The sequence below is a fragment of the Phoxinus phoxinus genome, assembly GCF_949152265.1.
Source record: "Phoxinus phoxinus genome assembly, chromosome: 24".
NCBI lineage: Eukaryota > Metazoa > Chordata > Actinopteri > Cypriniformes > Leuciscidae > Phoxinus > Phoxinus phoxinus.
In genome coordinates this window covers 11,767,204-11,782,568 of record NC_136899.1, presented here as the reverse complement: position 1 = coordinate 11,782,568, position 15,365 = coordinate 11,767,204, and the positions used below count along the sequence as shown (strand labels likewise).

Here is a 15,365-nt window from a genome sequence, read left to right as displayed (position 1 = left end):
TATTTGGATACGCCGTTCAAATTAGACTCTTAAGAGATGACAGTGCACTGAAATGCACTTCACACATAGCACTACCACCATGAAACTGAAGTGATTTATCATCCAAGTAAAGTTCTGGCACATGCCAAGTAAGATGATGGGGGATGAGATTTTTATGGCCCTCTCTTTGGTGCCAAGACCTTGATGGCTTCACTGCACTATCATCAGTTTTGTGGCTAGGCTCCTATTCCACACACTGTGCTGTGGCAACAGGCCATCCATCTCCAAGTCCTTAACATCCCAAGCATGTCAGGATCCTGGTCAGGGCGACATCACACTTTTGTCCCTCAGGCCTATCCATTTCTTTCTCACAATTCTTTCAGCTTGTCTTCCTACACAACTTACTGGCTTCTCTCATATCAATCATGCCTCTCACTATATAGGTTTGGGGAATGCATTGTCTTAGAAGAGCCTTTTGTGTTATTAATATGTTTTTAAGTGCATGGGCTCTGAATAGATCACACTTGGATACGCCAAGGTTCACATCGGCAGGCGAGTCGCTCTAGTGCCGAAAGGGTTGCCTGGCAAGTTGTACCAAAAGAACAGGGAAACAGATGGCAGGCGCAGGTTGCATTTTTGGAATGATGCATCATGGTTTCAGACACTTTTGGGGGTTTATTTATCATCTGCGTGAAAATGAACAAAAACATGCACATCCAAACAAAAGAAAAGGTGCTCAAGCAAAAATAGATGGGTAAATATAAAAAAAGTTATGGCTCCAAGAATATTTATTTATTTATTTTATTTATCCTCGAATATATACACACACACATTTAAAATATATATTTATTTATTTATATTTTACGCATTTATAAATATTCAAAATATAAATGTAAGTACAAGTTGTATTATTATAAAAAAAAATTATAGGCAATATTTGACCTATATTATTCATTTTCATAATAGAATATCGTAGTAGGTGGCCCTGCTAACGTCATCATGTAAAGGGTAAATAAATCAGCAGATAATTTGTGCCAGTCTGGAAGAACACATACATCTAATGTGGCGATTGATGCAAATAATCTTAAACGCATTGTTTATATTGCTATAAAATAAATCTGCTCGTGAAATTGATTTGATAAAGTATTTTCAGTATTAGTTTTCAAACAGATTTTCACAGTATGAGTTTTGCGAACGATTCATGAAAAGTAATGCTTTCAATGTTAAAGCAGAAACTACAAAGGAGGATTTAATCTCAAAGACAAATGTTCTTCACCCTGCCTTGTGGCAGGTGTCAAAGTCCGACTAATTCTATCCTTTGACCTCCAAATTCCAAATTTGCTCTACCTATGCGAAGAGACAGGTTCCTTTTGTGTGGTATATTAGTGTGCCTCACTAGCTGGGTGAAGAGTTCAGTGAGCGGACAAAGACGGACTGAGGAGGAAAGGGCAGAAGCCGTCCACTCAGACAGAATGGAGCTTTCCTGTGGCCATCATTCATTATGACACCAGGCACAAGAGTATGGTCAGAAAAGCGAAGGAAGACCATGTCTTTCAGCTGTGGAGGGATGCCAACTGCAGTCAACAGGTGGCCATCTCGTAGCCTTAGCTCCACAAACAAGTCCGCAGCCTCCTGTTTACCCAGCTTTTTATTCTCCACTTCAAATGCAAATGAGTTATAGCCCTGTCGTTGCTGGACTTATTACAAACTTTATTTTGGGCCTGAAGGCTGGGGAAGCTATTATTTTTCTTCAGCATGTGCCAACCCTCAAACGATTAAATGCTGCCAAGAAACCCTGAGACTCTCAGCATGGTGTGAGGAGAGATGGAGAGCGAACCCAAGAAAAACACCTAGCGAGGAGAATTAGTGTGTTTCCGTGGAGGGGGAAGGGCTACTGCTCTGTTATTGATGCTTGTCAAGTGTGTTATACAACAGTCAACTTTAAGCACAAGTGGTTGTGAAATAGCAGACAGGTGCATGTTTTTCTCACAGTAGCATGTTGTGTTTATTCGCACAGAACTCCCAGCTATAACTACGCACCAAACATGGATAAGCACTGGATCATGCAGTACACTGGCGCGATGAAGCCAATTCACATGGAGTTCACCAACTACCTGCACAGGAAGAGGCTCCAGACGCTGATGTCTGTAGATGACTCTGTGGAGAAGGTCAGCGGTTTAGGCTTTCTTGCTCTGAATTCTGGATATTCAATTGGCTTTGTATATGAATTGAAAGGAAACGTGTGTTTGCTCTGCGTTACAGATATATAATGCTCTGGTCGACACTGGGGAGCTGGATAATACCTATATCATTTACACAGCTGACCATGGTTACCACATTGGCCAGTTTGGCCTAGTCAAAGGGAAGTCTATGCCATATGATTTTGACATCAGAGTGCCTTTTTTTGTCAGAGGTCCTAATGTGGAGCAAGGGGCCAGGTAAAATCAACTTCCATTTGAAACGCACCTTTTTCACAATATTATTTCTTTCCACACTTTATTTATATAATTAATCGAAAATTATAATTTATTCTACATATTTATTTTAGGAATTATAATTAGTTTTTAGCAATAAATAATACACATTTTTTTTTACTGATATATTATGCATGTAAAAATTAGCAATATAATATAGAAAAATACACTTTGCACAAAATAACAATTACTTTATGTATTAATTATATATATTTATCTCTAAAGGTGTATATATATATACCCTTTAGAAATAAATTAAATTAAATATTCTTAAATTAATAGTTATTAAGGTCACACTTGAGTTTAAGGTCCTATTCTCACTATTAACAAACTACTAACTATGACTTTAGCCTCAATAAACTCCTAATTACTGCTTATTAATAGCTAGTTAAGTTTTTAGGTATTGGGTCGGATTAAGGAATGAAGAATATGGTCATGCAGAATAAGGCATTAATATATGTGCATTATACGTATACTAATAAACAGCCAATATCCTAGTATGCATGCTAATAAACAACTTTAATAGTGAGAATTGGACCCTAAAATAAAGTGTTGCCATTATTTGTAATCTAATGAAATGCGATATGATATGATGTATGATAAATGTATTACTCCACAGGAACAACCATCTTGTGCTAAACATCGATCTAGCACCCACAATCCTGGATATAGCTGGCCTGGACACTCCACCCGATATGGATGGCAAATCTATCCTGAAGCTTTTGGAGCAGGAAAAGACTGGCAATAGGTGAGCAAAATCCTCTCCATAAACACATTCCCTGTATAATATATGGTTGGTAGTATCCGTTTATTGCTTTTAATTTAATTAACGCGAGTTTAATGGTTCGTGAACATTTGGAGTTCATTTATAAAGGGTTTCTGGCGAGTAAAGACCGCTGGAAATGTTCTGGGGTCACTGCCACTCACGATGGCAGGAGATGTTGAGCAGATTAAGGTGTCATAATTCAGGCCAAGTTAAACATCTGCTTATGGTATGCAAATGACACGAAGATTGAGTGAAATAAAATATTTGCGTTTTCATGTTGCAGATTCAAACCCAACCGGAAACCCAAAGTCTGGAGGGACACATTCCTCGTGGAGCGGGGGTAAGACAAACAATATTCCCTCTCTTCTCAATCATACTATAAAATCACTGCAGAATGTGCAAAATAAATTTGAATTGATTTATTTTGTAAAGGAGGCTCACCGCATACAATTCAAACCATTCCAGGATTTCGCTGTAAAATCGCCAAAAGATAAGATCCGAAGTACTTGTTATGATTTTAGGATTCCATTGCACAAACATCCTTCTTCCTTGACGTCTCTTGGTTCAAGTTCACCTAAAAATGAAGCAAAACAATTATTATTTTTCCAAATTACCATTAAAAATCCCTATAGCATCGCAAGTAAGATCAGACTTTCACATTCTTTGATCAAATGTGTTCTCAGGAGCTCAACTATTCACATGGCAGATTTAGACTCTCATTATCGGATATGTTTCAGTAACCTACTCGCGACAGAAAAAAAAAATCCTTCCCCAGGGGAAATATATGATATTACCTGTGTGGTATCAGACTCAAACTTGATATGTGTGTGTAGTGTTTCCCTTGATTTCTGTGACTGATGTTAGGAATGTGGGTATATGGTATTGAGGTTACCCTATTTAACTCACGTTGCCTTTGCAATCTCTTATATATTGTAACTGTGGCCGTGGGCTCAACCACGCAGCTATTTCGGTCTAACATTCCTCGTGTCACTCACATGGAGCTGTCAGTCAACATAATGGCACATTATCGCTCCCACAGTCAGCCCGTGCTTAGTTTCTCCTTAAGGCTAAGTAAAAGAAGGTTTTCCAGAGATGGCGCAATCGTAAAGCACATCGTTGATCAGTGCCGGCTGTTGCTTCCGTGACTCAGTTACTGTTGTGTATAAAGCCAGACCGCGGACTCGAAGCATGTTTATACCAAAATGCCATTAATTCAACCTGTTTTGCACAGTCACGACAGCTCCCATTTTGTGAGAAGTCAGATTAGTGAGTACTTCATTTATCAGCCGTGGTGAAATCATGCAGAGCACTTCATTTCCGCTACAGACGGAGGCCAGCACTTTATATTTTTAAAAAGTTTTAAATGATTGTAGATGATGGCAAAGGTCATTTTTAAATGTAAAAATAGGAAATATGAAATAGGTCAAATGAAATGATTAAGGATCTAGGTAACACTTTATTTTAAGGTGACGTGGTTACACGTTACTACGTACTTTCTAATAACAGTAAAGTATGCATAATTAAAAGTAACTAACCCTAAACCTAACCGTAACACTATAGTAAGTACATGTAGGCTAGTTAATTAAGATTGCTAATTAATTAATGTACTTATTGGTTTATGGTGACGTTGTTACATTGCATCAAATATCTATTATTGAATTCCATAAAATACTTTAATTAATGCTTTTGGGGGGACTTTCATATTTTAAATCAGAATCACCACATTTTTGGTTCGCTCCACCTCAAATCCTAATTCTACCTTCTAATACTTTATTGTTATGGGTGGCTGAGCAAACGTCTTATGTACAATCTAATACACAGAAATTGGTCTAGAAACAATTTTACTCGTAAATGTTTGTGAAATTTACTAGCTATTTCTAAGGAAACTGCAAGTAACAGATAAAAACTTTAATATTTTCTTGTAAGACATACTACAATATCTTTTATTTACAAATTTGGGAATATATTTTATAACACATTTCCCCCCTGTTGAAATAACTACAGCATGATAACTAGGACAAATGTATCCTGGAAGATTTTGGTCCCATTGTTTCACTGTAAAAAGTGATCAGTTGACCTAACTTTAAAAAAAAACCCAGAGGAAACATGTTGCCTTTAAAATTGATAAACTTCATGTGTACTTGAAAAACTTATTGTAAACTTGACAATTCCACTTAACTTAATTTTCAATTATTTAATGAAGTTTACATAATAATTTTAAGGCAACGGATTTCCTTTTTTAAGTTAAGTCAACTGATCACTTTTTACAGTGTTCTTTATGCTCGTCACTCAGCAATTATGGGATGCGGACCAGGAAGGGACGGTTGTGAACTTCAGTGAGGCTGCCGACTTCAAAACGTGGCCTAGCAACTCACCAAAGCACATTTGTCATTCTAGTAAAATCCTACGCAAGAAAGAAGACTCGGGAGGCAACCTGAACACACAACACTCCAACAGCTTACCCAAGTACAAGAAGCTGAAGGAAGTGTGTCAGCAGGCTGAGTTTCAGACGCCCTGCGAACAACCAGGACAGGTATAAACTCAAATACACTCACGCATCACTGTTTTCTCACCTATTGTATATATCTGTAGATGAACTTGCCCACTTATGGACAATGTTTGACCTCAAACATTCACGTAGTCTCAAACCCGGTCCTTGTTTACTCTACTATGGGCTAAGAAATTATAACAAAGCTTATAATGATTGAATACATTAATTTGCACCTCAAAATGAAGCCGGAGATTGAAGTGTGCAGCACATGCCGATGTCCTGTGAGTGGTGCCACTATAATTGAAACCGATTTTTACAACAAATGAAGGATAATTGGAGATTGGTCGTAGTTTTCTTTCATCAGCACACTGTGTGCCTGCTCTACCAGACCCTTTGTGGCGTGGCAATGAATCGGAGACAGCTGAACATTACAAATTGGTACAATTTCAGGTAGTGTAAATGCAGACAGTATTTCAAGGACTACACTAATGCAAACCAGATTATTTTTTATGGTCAAGTTAAGTGTTTGCCTGCAACACTTTGTCTGGAAATTTGATTGAATGCAGAAAGGTCGTTTGTGTGCGCCTGGAATAACACACAGGTTTCCGTATTCACATTTTGGTCCAGTCACCTGCCAGAACAAAGCTGAAGAAGTGTTGGAGAAGGATCTGAACATAATTTTTTTTATGAATAGACCTCATTTCATTATTTAAGCATTTAAAGTCAACCTAAAATTAGATTAGACGTCAAGTCCCTCGTCTTATAGTTTAAATGCAGCTTTAAGTTAAATGTATTGCGTGTGCTTTTGTGTTCACTTTAAACAGCAGAAACATGCACAATTTATAATGTCTTCTCTTCCCCCCTCACCACTGAACTGACATTGACATTGTCGATTTTGTGTGAAATTCACACTCTAAGAAGACTGACATGGTTTAGGTGTTGAGCACAGACAAAGCTTGAAGTTATGGTCTGCTACTTTCAGCTCAAGTCTTAGCTTGAGTAGAGTATCAGTATCTGTTTTTCCAATATACTCTCCTTCTTTCTTTTCGACTAGGAATGTTGTTGAAAAAGCCGAGAAAAAGACGGCGTTAACGCAGTCTTACTGCCTGCAGTGGGGTCAATGAGGGCAGTGTGTGTGAGATTGAGCCTGTGTGAAAGTTTATGCCCGTTTCTTCCTGAGTCTGAGTTGTGTCTCCGTCATTCAAGAAGCGAGGCCTTACATAGTTGGCTGTGGCGCTGTTTGCTTATGTCTGTTTGACTTCTGGCTATTTGGAGCCAGTCTATGTGTGTGGATGTGAGGTACAAGAAATGCTCAACGTGTTAGTGTGTGTGTTTGGCTACCACGTTTGGAGGAACTAAATGAGTGAAATGCTCAAGCTAGCCTTGGATAACTCCTTTTTGGTTTGTTGCCCTTCAAACAAACATCCTTGCTGCAAACAGATACAGCATCATCTGCAGATACATAAACTCATTGACGAGACTCCAGAGTTTCACAGGGAATCAGAGCAGGGTTGTGGCCATTGTTTGGATATGGTTTCCCATAGTCGTGAGCACATGTCTGAGCCGTGGTCAGTTTGCAAAGCAAACAGCTCTGAAATTAGGAGATTAAGTCTAAATTGGCTTCTGATTGCTTCTTTATGGGAAAGAATCGCAAGGTGGGTCTTGTGCTGTATGATTGTGAATTAATGATATTACTCTATGCAGATGTTTGACCGCTAAGCTCACAGACAGAAGATTAGTTTAATTCATAAAAACAGCTGTGGTTATGCAAATGAGGCGGCTCTAGCACAACAAGTGGTTAGCCAGACAAAAATGTCTGTCCTCGAGTTGAATTCCTTCCCTTTTTGTTACAGAAATGGCACTGTGTGGAGGAGGTCAGTGGGAAGTGGCGTTTACAGAAGTGTAAGAGCTCTCTGAAGGAGGGATCCAAGAAAAGAGTGAGGAGTCTGCGCTCTCGAAGCTACGAGAGCCGGGAGAAAGACTGCCAGTGTGGAGAGCGACCTTACAAAACGGCCAAGGCAGCGCGGCGGGCACACCGACAGTTTGCCCACAGCAGTAATCCACGTAAGTATGTGCGCTCAAATGAGGTGGAGAGATTGAGTTCATGGAGTTGGTCTGCTAGCTGTTCAAGACTGCGTAGACAAACACTGGACCTTTTAGACTTGGGTTGAAAGTCACTCACAAGTCGCCACCTACTGGTTTAACAATGTAGCCTACAGGAAGAGTCACTTATCAAATTGGTAAAGAGTGAACCGATTCAAAAGTTTTGAATCACTGGGAAGAATCAAAGTCCTCACTACTAATGGACTAATCTTGTTCAACACTAAAACTGTATCTTCCCAAGATACAAACTACTCATCTTTTAGTTTAACTGGTAACACTTTAAATGAGAACTTATTGTAATGTAACAACGAGCAATGCATTTGTTACTGTATTTATTCATCTTTGTTAATGTTAGTTAATAAAAAATACAGCTGTTCATTGTTTGTTCATGTTAGTTCACAGTGCATTAACTAATGTTAACAAATACAACTTTAGATTTGAATAATGCATTAGCAAATGCTGAAATTAACATTAAGATTAATACATTCTGTAGATATTGTTCATTCTTAGTTCATGTTAACTTAATAAAGTAGTTAACTAATGAAACCTTATTGTAAAGCATTAACATTTAACTAGTTAGCTACACTAAAACTACTGGTACATAAAAAGCTATATATAAGCTATAAAAGTTATATATAACTGTAAGAATATACCTGTGACCCTACAGAGGATGTATGGTTAGATGTAATATACATAAATGGAAATGTTACTTTTTTTTAAAATGTTTTTGAAAAGTCCCTTATGTTCACCAGGGCATTTGATACAGTAAAAACAGTAATATTGTGAAATATTATTACAGTTCAAAATAACTTTCATTGTAATATTTTTTTTTTAAGATGCAATTTATGTCTGTGATGGCAAAGCTGAATTTTCAGCAACTGTTTCTCCAGTCTTCAGTGTCACTCCCATAAAAGTGAGATAACATATTTTTGGGTGCCATCTATTGGTTAGGAGCTGAAGTGGCATATTTTTGTGGAAGTGGAAGTTTAAGGAGCTCCAGTAATAATTATAAATATTTAACTATGAAATGTGAGTATTTAAGTATGTGTAGCTAATGTTGATGTTCTCCCTAAGGCTACAGACCTCGCTTTGTGCACACACGGCCTGCCAGATCTCTGTCGGTGGAGTTTGAGGGCCAAATCTATGATGTGGACCTGCAGGCTGATGACAAAACCCCTCTTGAGCCTCGACCAATCCGCAAACGGCACTATGAGCCTGAGGGTGGTATTGATTCGGACTTTGGGCTGGAGTCTGATGACGGATCGGAGGAGATGCAGTCGGATGACACTAATGCTGTGGGATACCCCAATTCTCTCAAAGTCACACACAAGTAAGAGCTGCAAGCCTTTGGACATTCAATATTATAGTAGTTTAGGCTGCTAAGTGTGTTTTGCTCATTTATTGTTCATTTTGACTTGGGATCACAGGTGTTTCATATTAATGAATGACACCGTGCGCTGTGAAAGAGAGATTTACCAGTCTTCCAGGGCATGGAAAGACCACAAGAACTTCGTAGACCAAGAGGTGAGACCCACTGTCCCATATTAACTTTAAGATTGCTGCTGTTTAAACCATATACATGAATGATGTTTTTCATACGCTTGTCTCATAGATTGAACTTCTCCAAGATAAAATGAAGAAACTGCGTGAGGTTAGAGGTCATTTGAAGAGGAGGAGACCAGATGAGTGTGACTGTGGAAAGAAGAGGTCAGTTTTGACATTTAGTGTGAAATGGATGATTTTGAGGCAACTCTGATGAGCGTACAATGGAAACATGATTGGTCATCATTCCACTCATCTCTCTTGTATTTTACTTCTTTAGATACAATACTGTTCAAAAGTTTGGGGTCAGTAAGATGTTTTTCTTAAGCAATTAATACTTTTATTAAGTGAGGGAACGTTAAATTAATCAACAGTAAATACTTTTACATTACAAAATATGTATATATATATATATATTTAAAATAAATCCTGTTCTTTTGGACGTTGTATAGACTGTTTTCAACATTAATGATAAAAAAACGTGTTATTCTTGAGCACCAAATTACCGTAATAGAATGATTTCTAAAGGATCATGTGACACTGAATATATTTTAAAATGTGGTTTATTCCAGCAATTACTCCAGTCTTCAAATTGAAAACTGTTGTTTTAAATTAGGATATTACTACAATAAATTATTTTCTTATTTTTGTCTTGTTTTCCTGCACAAATATCTCGACATTTCTTAAATCAAGATACATTTACTTGAGAAGCAAAATGAAAATGAATTTTTCCTTGAAACAAGAAACATATCTGCCAATGGAATAAGAAAAAATATATTTTTTTCCATTTGAATTAAGTTTATTTTCTAATTTTGAATATAAACTCACTTAATAAATAAAGACAGCCTTGGTGAGACTTTGTTTAAAAACAGTAAAAAAAAAACTTACCAACCCCAAACTTCTGAATGATAATGTAACCGTAGTTTGGATATTGAATATCTGAATTCTTCAATCCTGATTTATTTCAATCCTGAATAGTAGCAAATTCATCATTTTAAATCTGAACAGCAATATTTTCCAAATCAATCTAAGTTAGTCAAAGGCCTTTTTAGAAATTCCAGCTGAATTTAGTGCTGTTCTCTCCTTATTACAACCAGTTACTATAGCAAAGAGAGAGAGCAGAAAAACAAACCCGAAAGATTGAAGAATAGGAATGACCACCTCCATCCCTTTAAGTGAGTTATTTTCGTGTGTCTGTGCCTCGTCAGTTTGCCTGCACTCTGTAGTATTGTCTCTTTGTTTAAGTGTGTTGGATTTTAATGTCTAAATCTGTGTAGCGTCTTTAAAACACTTTACACAACACACGATTCACGCTGATAATGTCTCTTCTAAATTTAACGATTGTTGTATGTGAAATATTGTATGGACGTGTGTATCATGTTTACAATCGGTTTGGTGGAAATGTTGGTGAGCTTATATAAATCATGGAATCTGAGTTCTCAGTTGGTCCTGTTGCATGTGTAATGTTGCATGCATGCATGCATGTGTACATGTATATTGACTTCTTTTCAGTCCTTGTGTCACTGTTTTATACCATACAATCCCGGCAGCAGTCTCTACCCATAAACATGAGCATTTTAAGTGTAAACAAATCACTACAATTGCAAAGTGAGATTATGAAATGCCCTGATCTGAATATAGGACAAGAACCTTGTGGTATTGGGGGAGGGTGGTGTGTGCACGATCCTTCCACTTTCTCACGACCTCTGACCCCATCTATGTGTGGAGCTGGCTGGTCTACCTCCCCCTATCATTGTGTAACTCACCTGGGATGGCGTTCCCTTTTGCTCTGGGTCTAATGCCTCATTCATTTATGCCACCAGAGAGGCCACGCAGGAAGTGGACAGCAAGGCTCAACTCTACAACGAGATCCGCCGCAGGAAGAAAGAGAGGAAGGAGAGGAAGAGGCAGAAGAAGGGTGATGACTGCAGTCTTCCTGGTCTCACCTGCTTCACACATAATAATGACCACTGGCAGACTGCCCCCTTCTGGAACTGTAAGGAAATACTCATTGCTTTTGCTACACTTTTAAACAAGATACAAATGATACAACTTTACCTTATTTACTCATGAAGGGTACATATTAGTACCTTAAAGGTATATATTAGTGTCCAAAGTGTATGTAATAGTCAAGGAGTCCTGGACCACAAAACCAGTCTTATGTGTCAATTTTATGAAATTGAGATTTATATATAATCTGGAAGCTGAATACGCTTTCCATTGATGTATGGTTTGTTAGGATAAGACAATATTTGGCCGAGATACAACCATTTGAAAATCTGGAATCTGAGGGTGCAAATTAAAATATTGAGAAAATGGCCTTTCAAGTTGTCCATTTATGTTCATGATTGTGCTGCATCCACTCACAAAAATATATATTTTATATACATTTAAGCTAGGAAATTTACAAAATATCTCCATGGATCATGATCTTTACTTACTATCCTAATGATTTTTGGCATAAAAGAAAAATAGATAATTTTGACCCATCCAATGTGTAGTTGGCTATTGCCACAAATATACCCGTGCAACTTGTGACTGGTTTGTGGTCCAGGGTCACATATTGTTACTGTACTGAAGTACAGTTTTTGGATATTTCTACTTTTACATGTATAAATATTTTTGACTCCACTTCATTTTCTACTACACTACAAAAAATTTATAAATATTTTTGACTCCACTACATTTTCCACTACACTACAAAAAATGTATAAATATTTTTGACTCCACTACATTTTCCACTACACTACAAAAAATGTATACTTAATCTGTTTTTCCTGACACTTTTGTCATTTTTTCCACATGCAAGGCACAAAAAAAGAAAAGCTATGCAGATTGGTCATAGCGATAATCTTCTGATTTAGTTCCTTTGATTCCTAGAAGATTCCTAAAATCTTCTGTTTGTTCATTTGAATCTTTAAAACTGGTTCCCAAAGAGGTCTGAATGATTAATTTATTCACAAATATGAATCTAAATCCCGACAAGTACACTAAATTAGTACCTTTTGAAAGGGTACTGCCCCAGTGACCGATTTTGTACCATTATTTGAGTGTAGTCTATAAGTCACACTAACTCTTTTTAAATGTATTTTTTTCTAGTTAATATGTTCATTGACAACCATTTCTCTTTTTTCATAGTGGGTGGCTTCTGTGCCTGCACAAGCTCTAACAACAACACGTACTGGTGTCTGAGAACTATTAATGACACTCACAACACGCTCTTCTGTGAATTTGCAACTGGCTTCCTGGAGTATTTTGACCTAAACAGTGACCCGTATCAGGTGAGGATGTGTGACATGTTTTCAGTTGCATTTGAGCAGATTAAATTGCTCTGAGATTATGCACAGCAGTTGTGCTTTTGCAGGTTTGAATCTGATCCTTCTGCCTCACTACTTTCTTTGTATGCAAGTGCACTGTTAAATAAAAGCTTTAAAAGCCCATAATTTAAAAAAGAACTCTAAGGATAATGACTCTTCCTGTAAAGGCGTGCTATTATCCATCATCTACTGTACATTACAGCACTTACAATAACTGACTCAATAATACATATTATGTTTTGCAGTTAACCAACGCCGTTTACACAGTGGAGAGGGACATTCTGAGCCAATTGCATTTACAGCTGATGGAAATGAGGAGCTGTCAAGGCCACAAGCAGTGCAGCCCCAGACCCAAAAGCTCAGATGCAGGTAACACTCCTGTCCAATCTCTGCACCACATGTTCCGTGTGAAATGGGGGGGAAACATGCTAGCACACCTTTATTTTTGATTCTAAGATGCTTTCAATGTCCAAATCTTAAAAATCCAGTTGTATCTGGTGAGAAACCAGGTTAAACCAGCCTATGGTGGTTTGCTGGTCTGGTTTAAGATGGTTTCCCAACTTGTCTAAACTGATGTTTAGCTGATTTCAAGCTGGTCTTCCAGCCGGACTCCCTGAAGCGCCGTTTAAAACCAACCAGCAAACCAACTTGGGCTAATTTATTGTTTTTTTTTATTCTAGCAGGTATACACAATGATGCATGCTGGCTCATTTTTTTTAAGCCAAGATTTCATTGTCCAAGTTGAGAAGAAAGTGCTGAATATTTAGCAACACGTGGTCTAGCATGTTTTGGCACCATGTGTTGGATCTCTATTTGGTGGATGATGGATTGGTCACTAAGTTTGGTTTCTCTCTAAACCGCCTGCTCATCTCTTTATTTCCCTTTAATATTTTCAATTTTATTCCCTCAACAGGGGACAGTGATTTCAGCAGTCTAGCAATCACATCATCTCATAGTTTTGCATTTTTCCCCATTCCTGGTGAATATGAATGGCTCCTGTGAACGTTTTGCACCAATAGAGATGGTTCATTTTATATTTATATATATTTATAGGTGTAAGAACCTGTTCATGTGCTCTGTAAATTTGAAAATCGAAAACTATAAACATACTGACACACATTCCTCTCTGAGTGTTTTTTTTTTATACATATATATTTTAGCAGTGGAATTGTGGTTTTTAAAATCTAGCAGGAATTTTGTCTTTATTCTTTACTGGGAAGGAAGATAATAACTTTGGGTAATTGGCTGTATAAAACCTGCTACCATCAGAACCACTGAGATTTTCACTATTCTGAAATAGTGGTGTTTATTTCCTATGAGGAGAGACTGACTCATCATAATGACCTCATAAAGACCAGTTATAAATGCTACTGAGATTATTTGCAATATTGAATATTTTTGTCATAGCTTTTCAATAGCTAAATTAATAATGCGGTCAGCGCCCGTATTTTTGGGGGCAAAAACAGTGGCATTGATTTGTAGTAAACACATAATCTAAAATCAATATTTTGCCCAAAAAGAAATTGTCAGCATGTACTCATACGCATGTTGTTTCAGATCTGTATGACTCTGTTCCATTAAAAAACAAAAGAGAGGCAAATAAAGGAATAGGATTTACCATTTAGTCATGTAACAAAATATCACAAAAACAGATGCATGTTAATACATATTAGTCTGCATGTTGGCATATTCTCATGTTATTTGTGACCTTACGTCATTCATCGCTGTTAACACAGTCATTCCATTCTTAACACTACATTTCCTTACTATCTTTTTCTTCAGGACCGTCAGAGGATTTTCCTCATTTATCCTTTAAATCATCATTCCTTCATTGTGTCTTTAACACTACCTCTCCTCAGGAGCTGAGGGTCATGCATGAAGATCTGCAATGTGATTTACTTAATTTATTTTTAATTACAATAGACATTTAACATGTTAAATGCTTTTATTTTCCTGATCAGGAAGTAAAGATGGAGGAAGCTATGATCAACACAGGTATCCACATTTTTGAATCCCTCATTGGCTTATGAAATAACTGCATGGGCAGCTTGTTTCCACTAATACGCCATGTTTCATTGAGCTAAGTGTGTGGTTGCATGCTGGGTTGTGCTAACAATTTAAGTACATTTAAAAATCACGCATATATTAGTATTTTAAGACCCCAATTACAAGTTCATTTTAACTCTTGAACAGTTTGTTGCAATTTATGTATTCCTAGATGTAATTTAAACCAAAATCATTTACATAATTGATCAAATATGTTTTGAAATTTAAAATCCAAGACTTTTCACTCTTCATACACATCATTTAGTGGGGAATAGCATCTCATAGACATCTCAGTGCACAGATCATCAATGTTTGAGACTTTTTAATTACATTTTTCTCGCTCACGTCTGTCTTGACATCTCTTTTGTTTTGGCTTACCTGCTTACCAGGCAACAGCAGCATCGAAAATGGTCAAAGTTGAGGAGGCCAAGCCTTTCATTCCTGTGAGTCTTTGAGACCATACGAATCCATTTCTGTTCTCATTCCACTTTCAAGTAGTTCTCCACACCGCATACCATATCTCCATAGACATTGAGTGGCAGTTCTGGTTCAGCGCGGGCCGTGTCTCCTAGGCCGTCAGTTACTGCCTGACCCGCTCGGGGAATGCTCATTTCATTCTCACTCTCCTTTAACACGCTTTTGTTTTT

The 15,365-nt window shown here is 37.4% G+C and overlaps 1 protein-coding gene across 15 annotated transcripts in view; it reads left to right on the top strand.

Annotated features, from left to right (window-relative positions):
- sulf1 (sulfatase 1) overlaps positions 1-15,365 on the top strand; it is a 78,841-nt gene that overhangs the window by 62,116 nt on the left and 1,360 nt on the right. For 2 of the 15 annotated variants that reach the window (XM_079601106.1, XM_079601107.1), the window contains 15 exons: positions 1,997-2,147; positions 2,242-2,417; positions 3,073-3,201; positions 3,503-3,559; positions 5,617-5,752; positions 7,564-7,774; positions 8,888-9,143; positions 9,241-9,337; positions 9,426-9,520; positions 10,453-10,530; positions 11,179-11,351; positions 12,494-12,636; positions 12,918-13,041; positions 14,634-14,667; positions 15,108-15,161. In XM_079601106.1, coding sequence (XP_079457232.1) covers positions 1,997-2,147; positions 2,242-2,417; positions 3,073-3,201; positions 3,503-3,559; positions 5,617-5,752; positions 7,564-7,774; positions 8,888-9,143; positions 9,241-9,337; positions 9,426-9,520; positions 10,453-10,530; positions 11,179-11,351; positions 12,494-12,636; positions 12,918-13,041; positions 14,634-14,667; positions 15,108-15,161 — 1,914 coding nt within the window. Of the gene's footprint in view, positions 1-1,996; positions 2,148-2,241; positions 2,418-3,072; positions 3,202-3,502; positions 3,560-5,616; positions 5,753-7,563; positions 7,775-8,887; positions 9,144-9,240; positions 9,338-9,425; positions 9,521-10,452; positions 10,531-11,178; positions 11,352-12,493; positions 12,637-12,917; positions 13,042-13,585; positions 13,797-14,633; positions 14,668-15,107; positions 15,162-15,365 lie in introns of those variants that run through there. The other 13 variants (XM_079601098.1, XM_079601097.1, XM_079601109.1 and 10 more) reach the window with 7 other exon arrangements.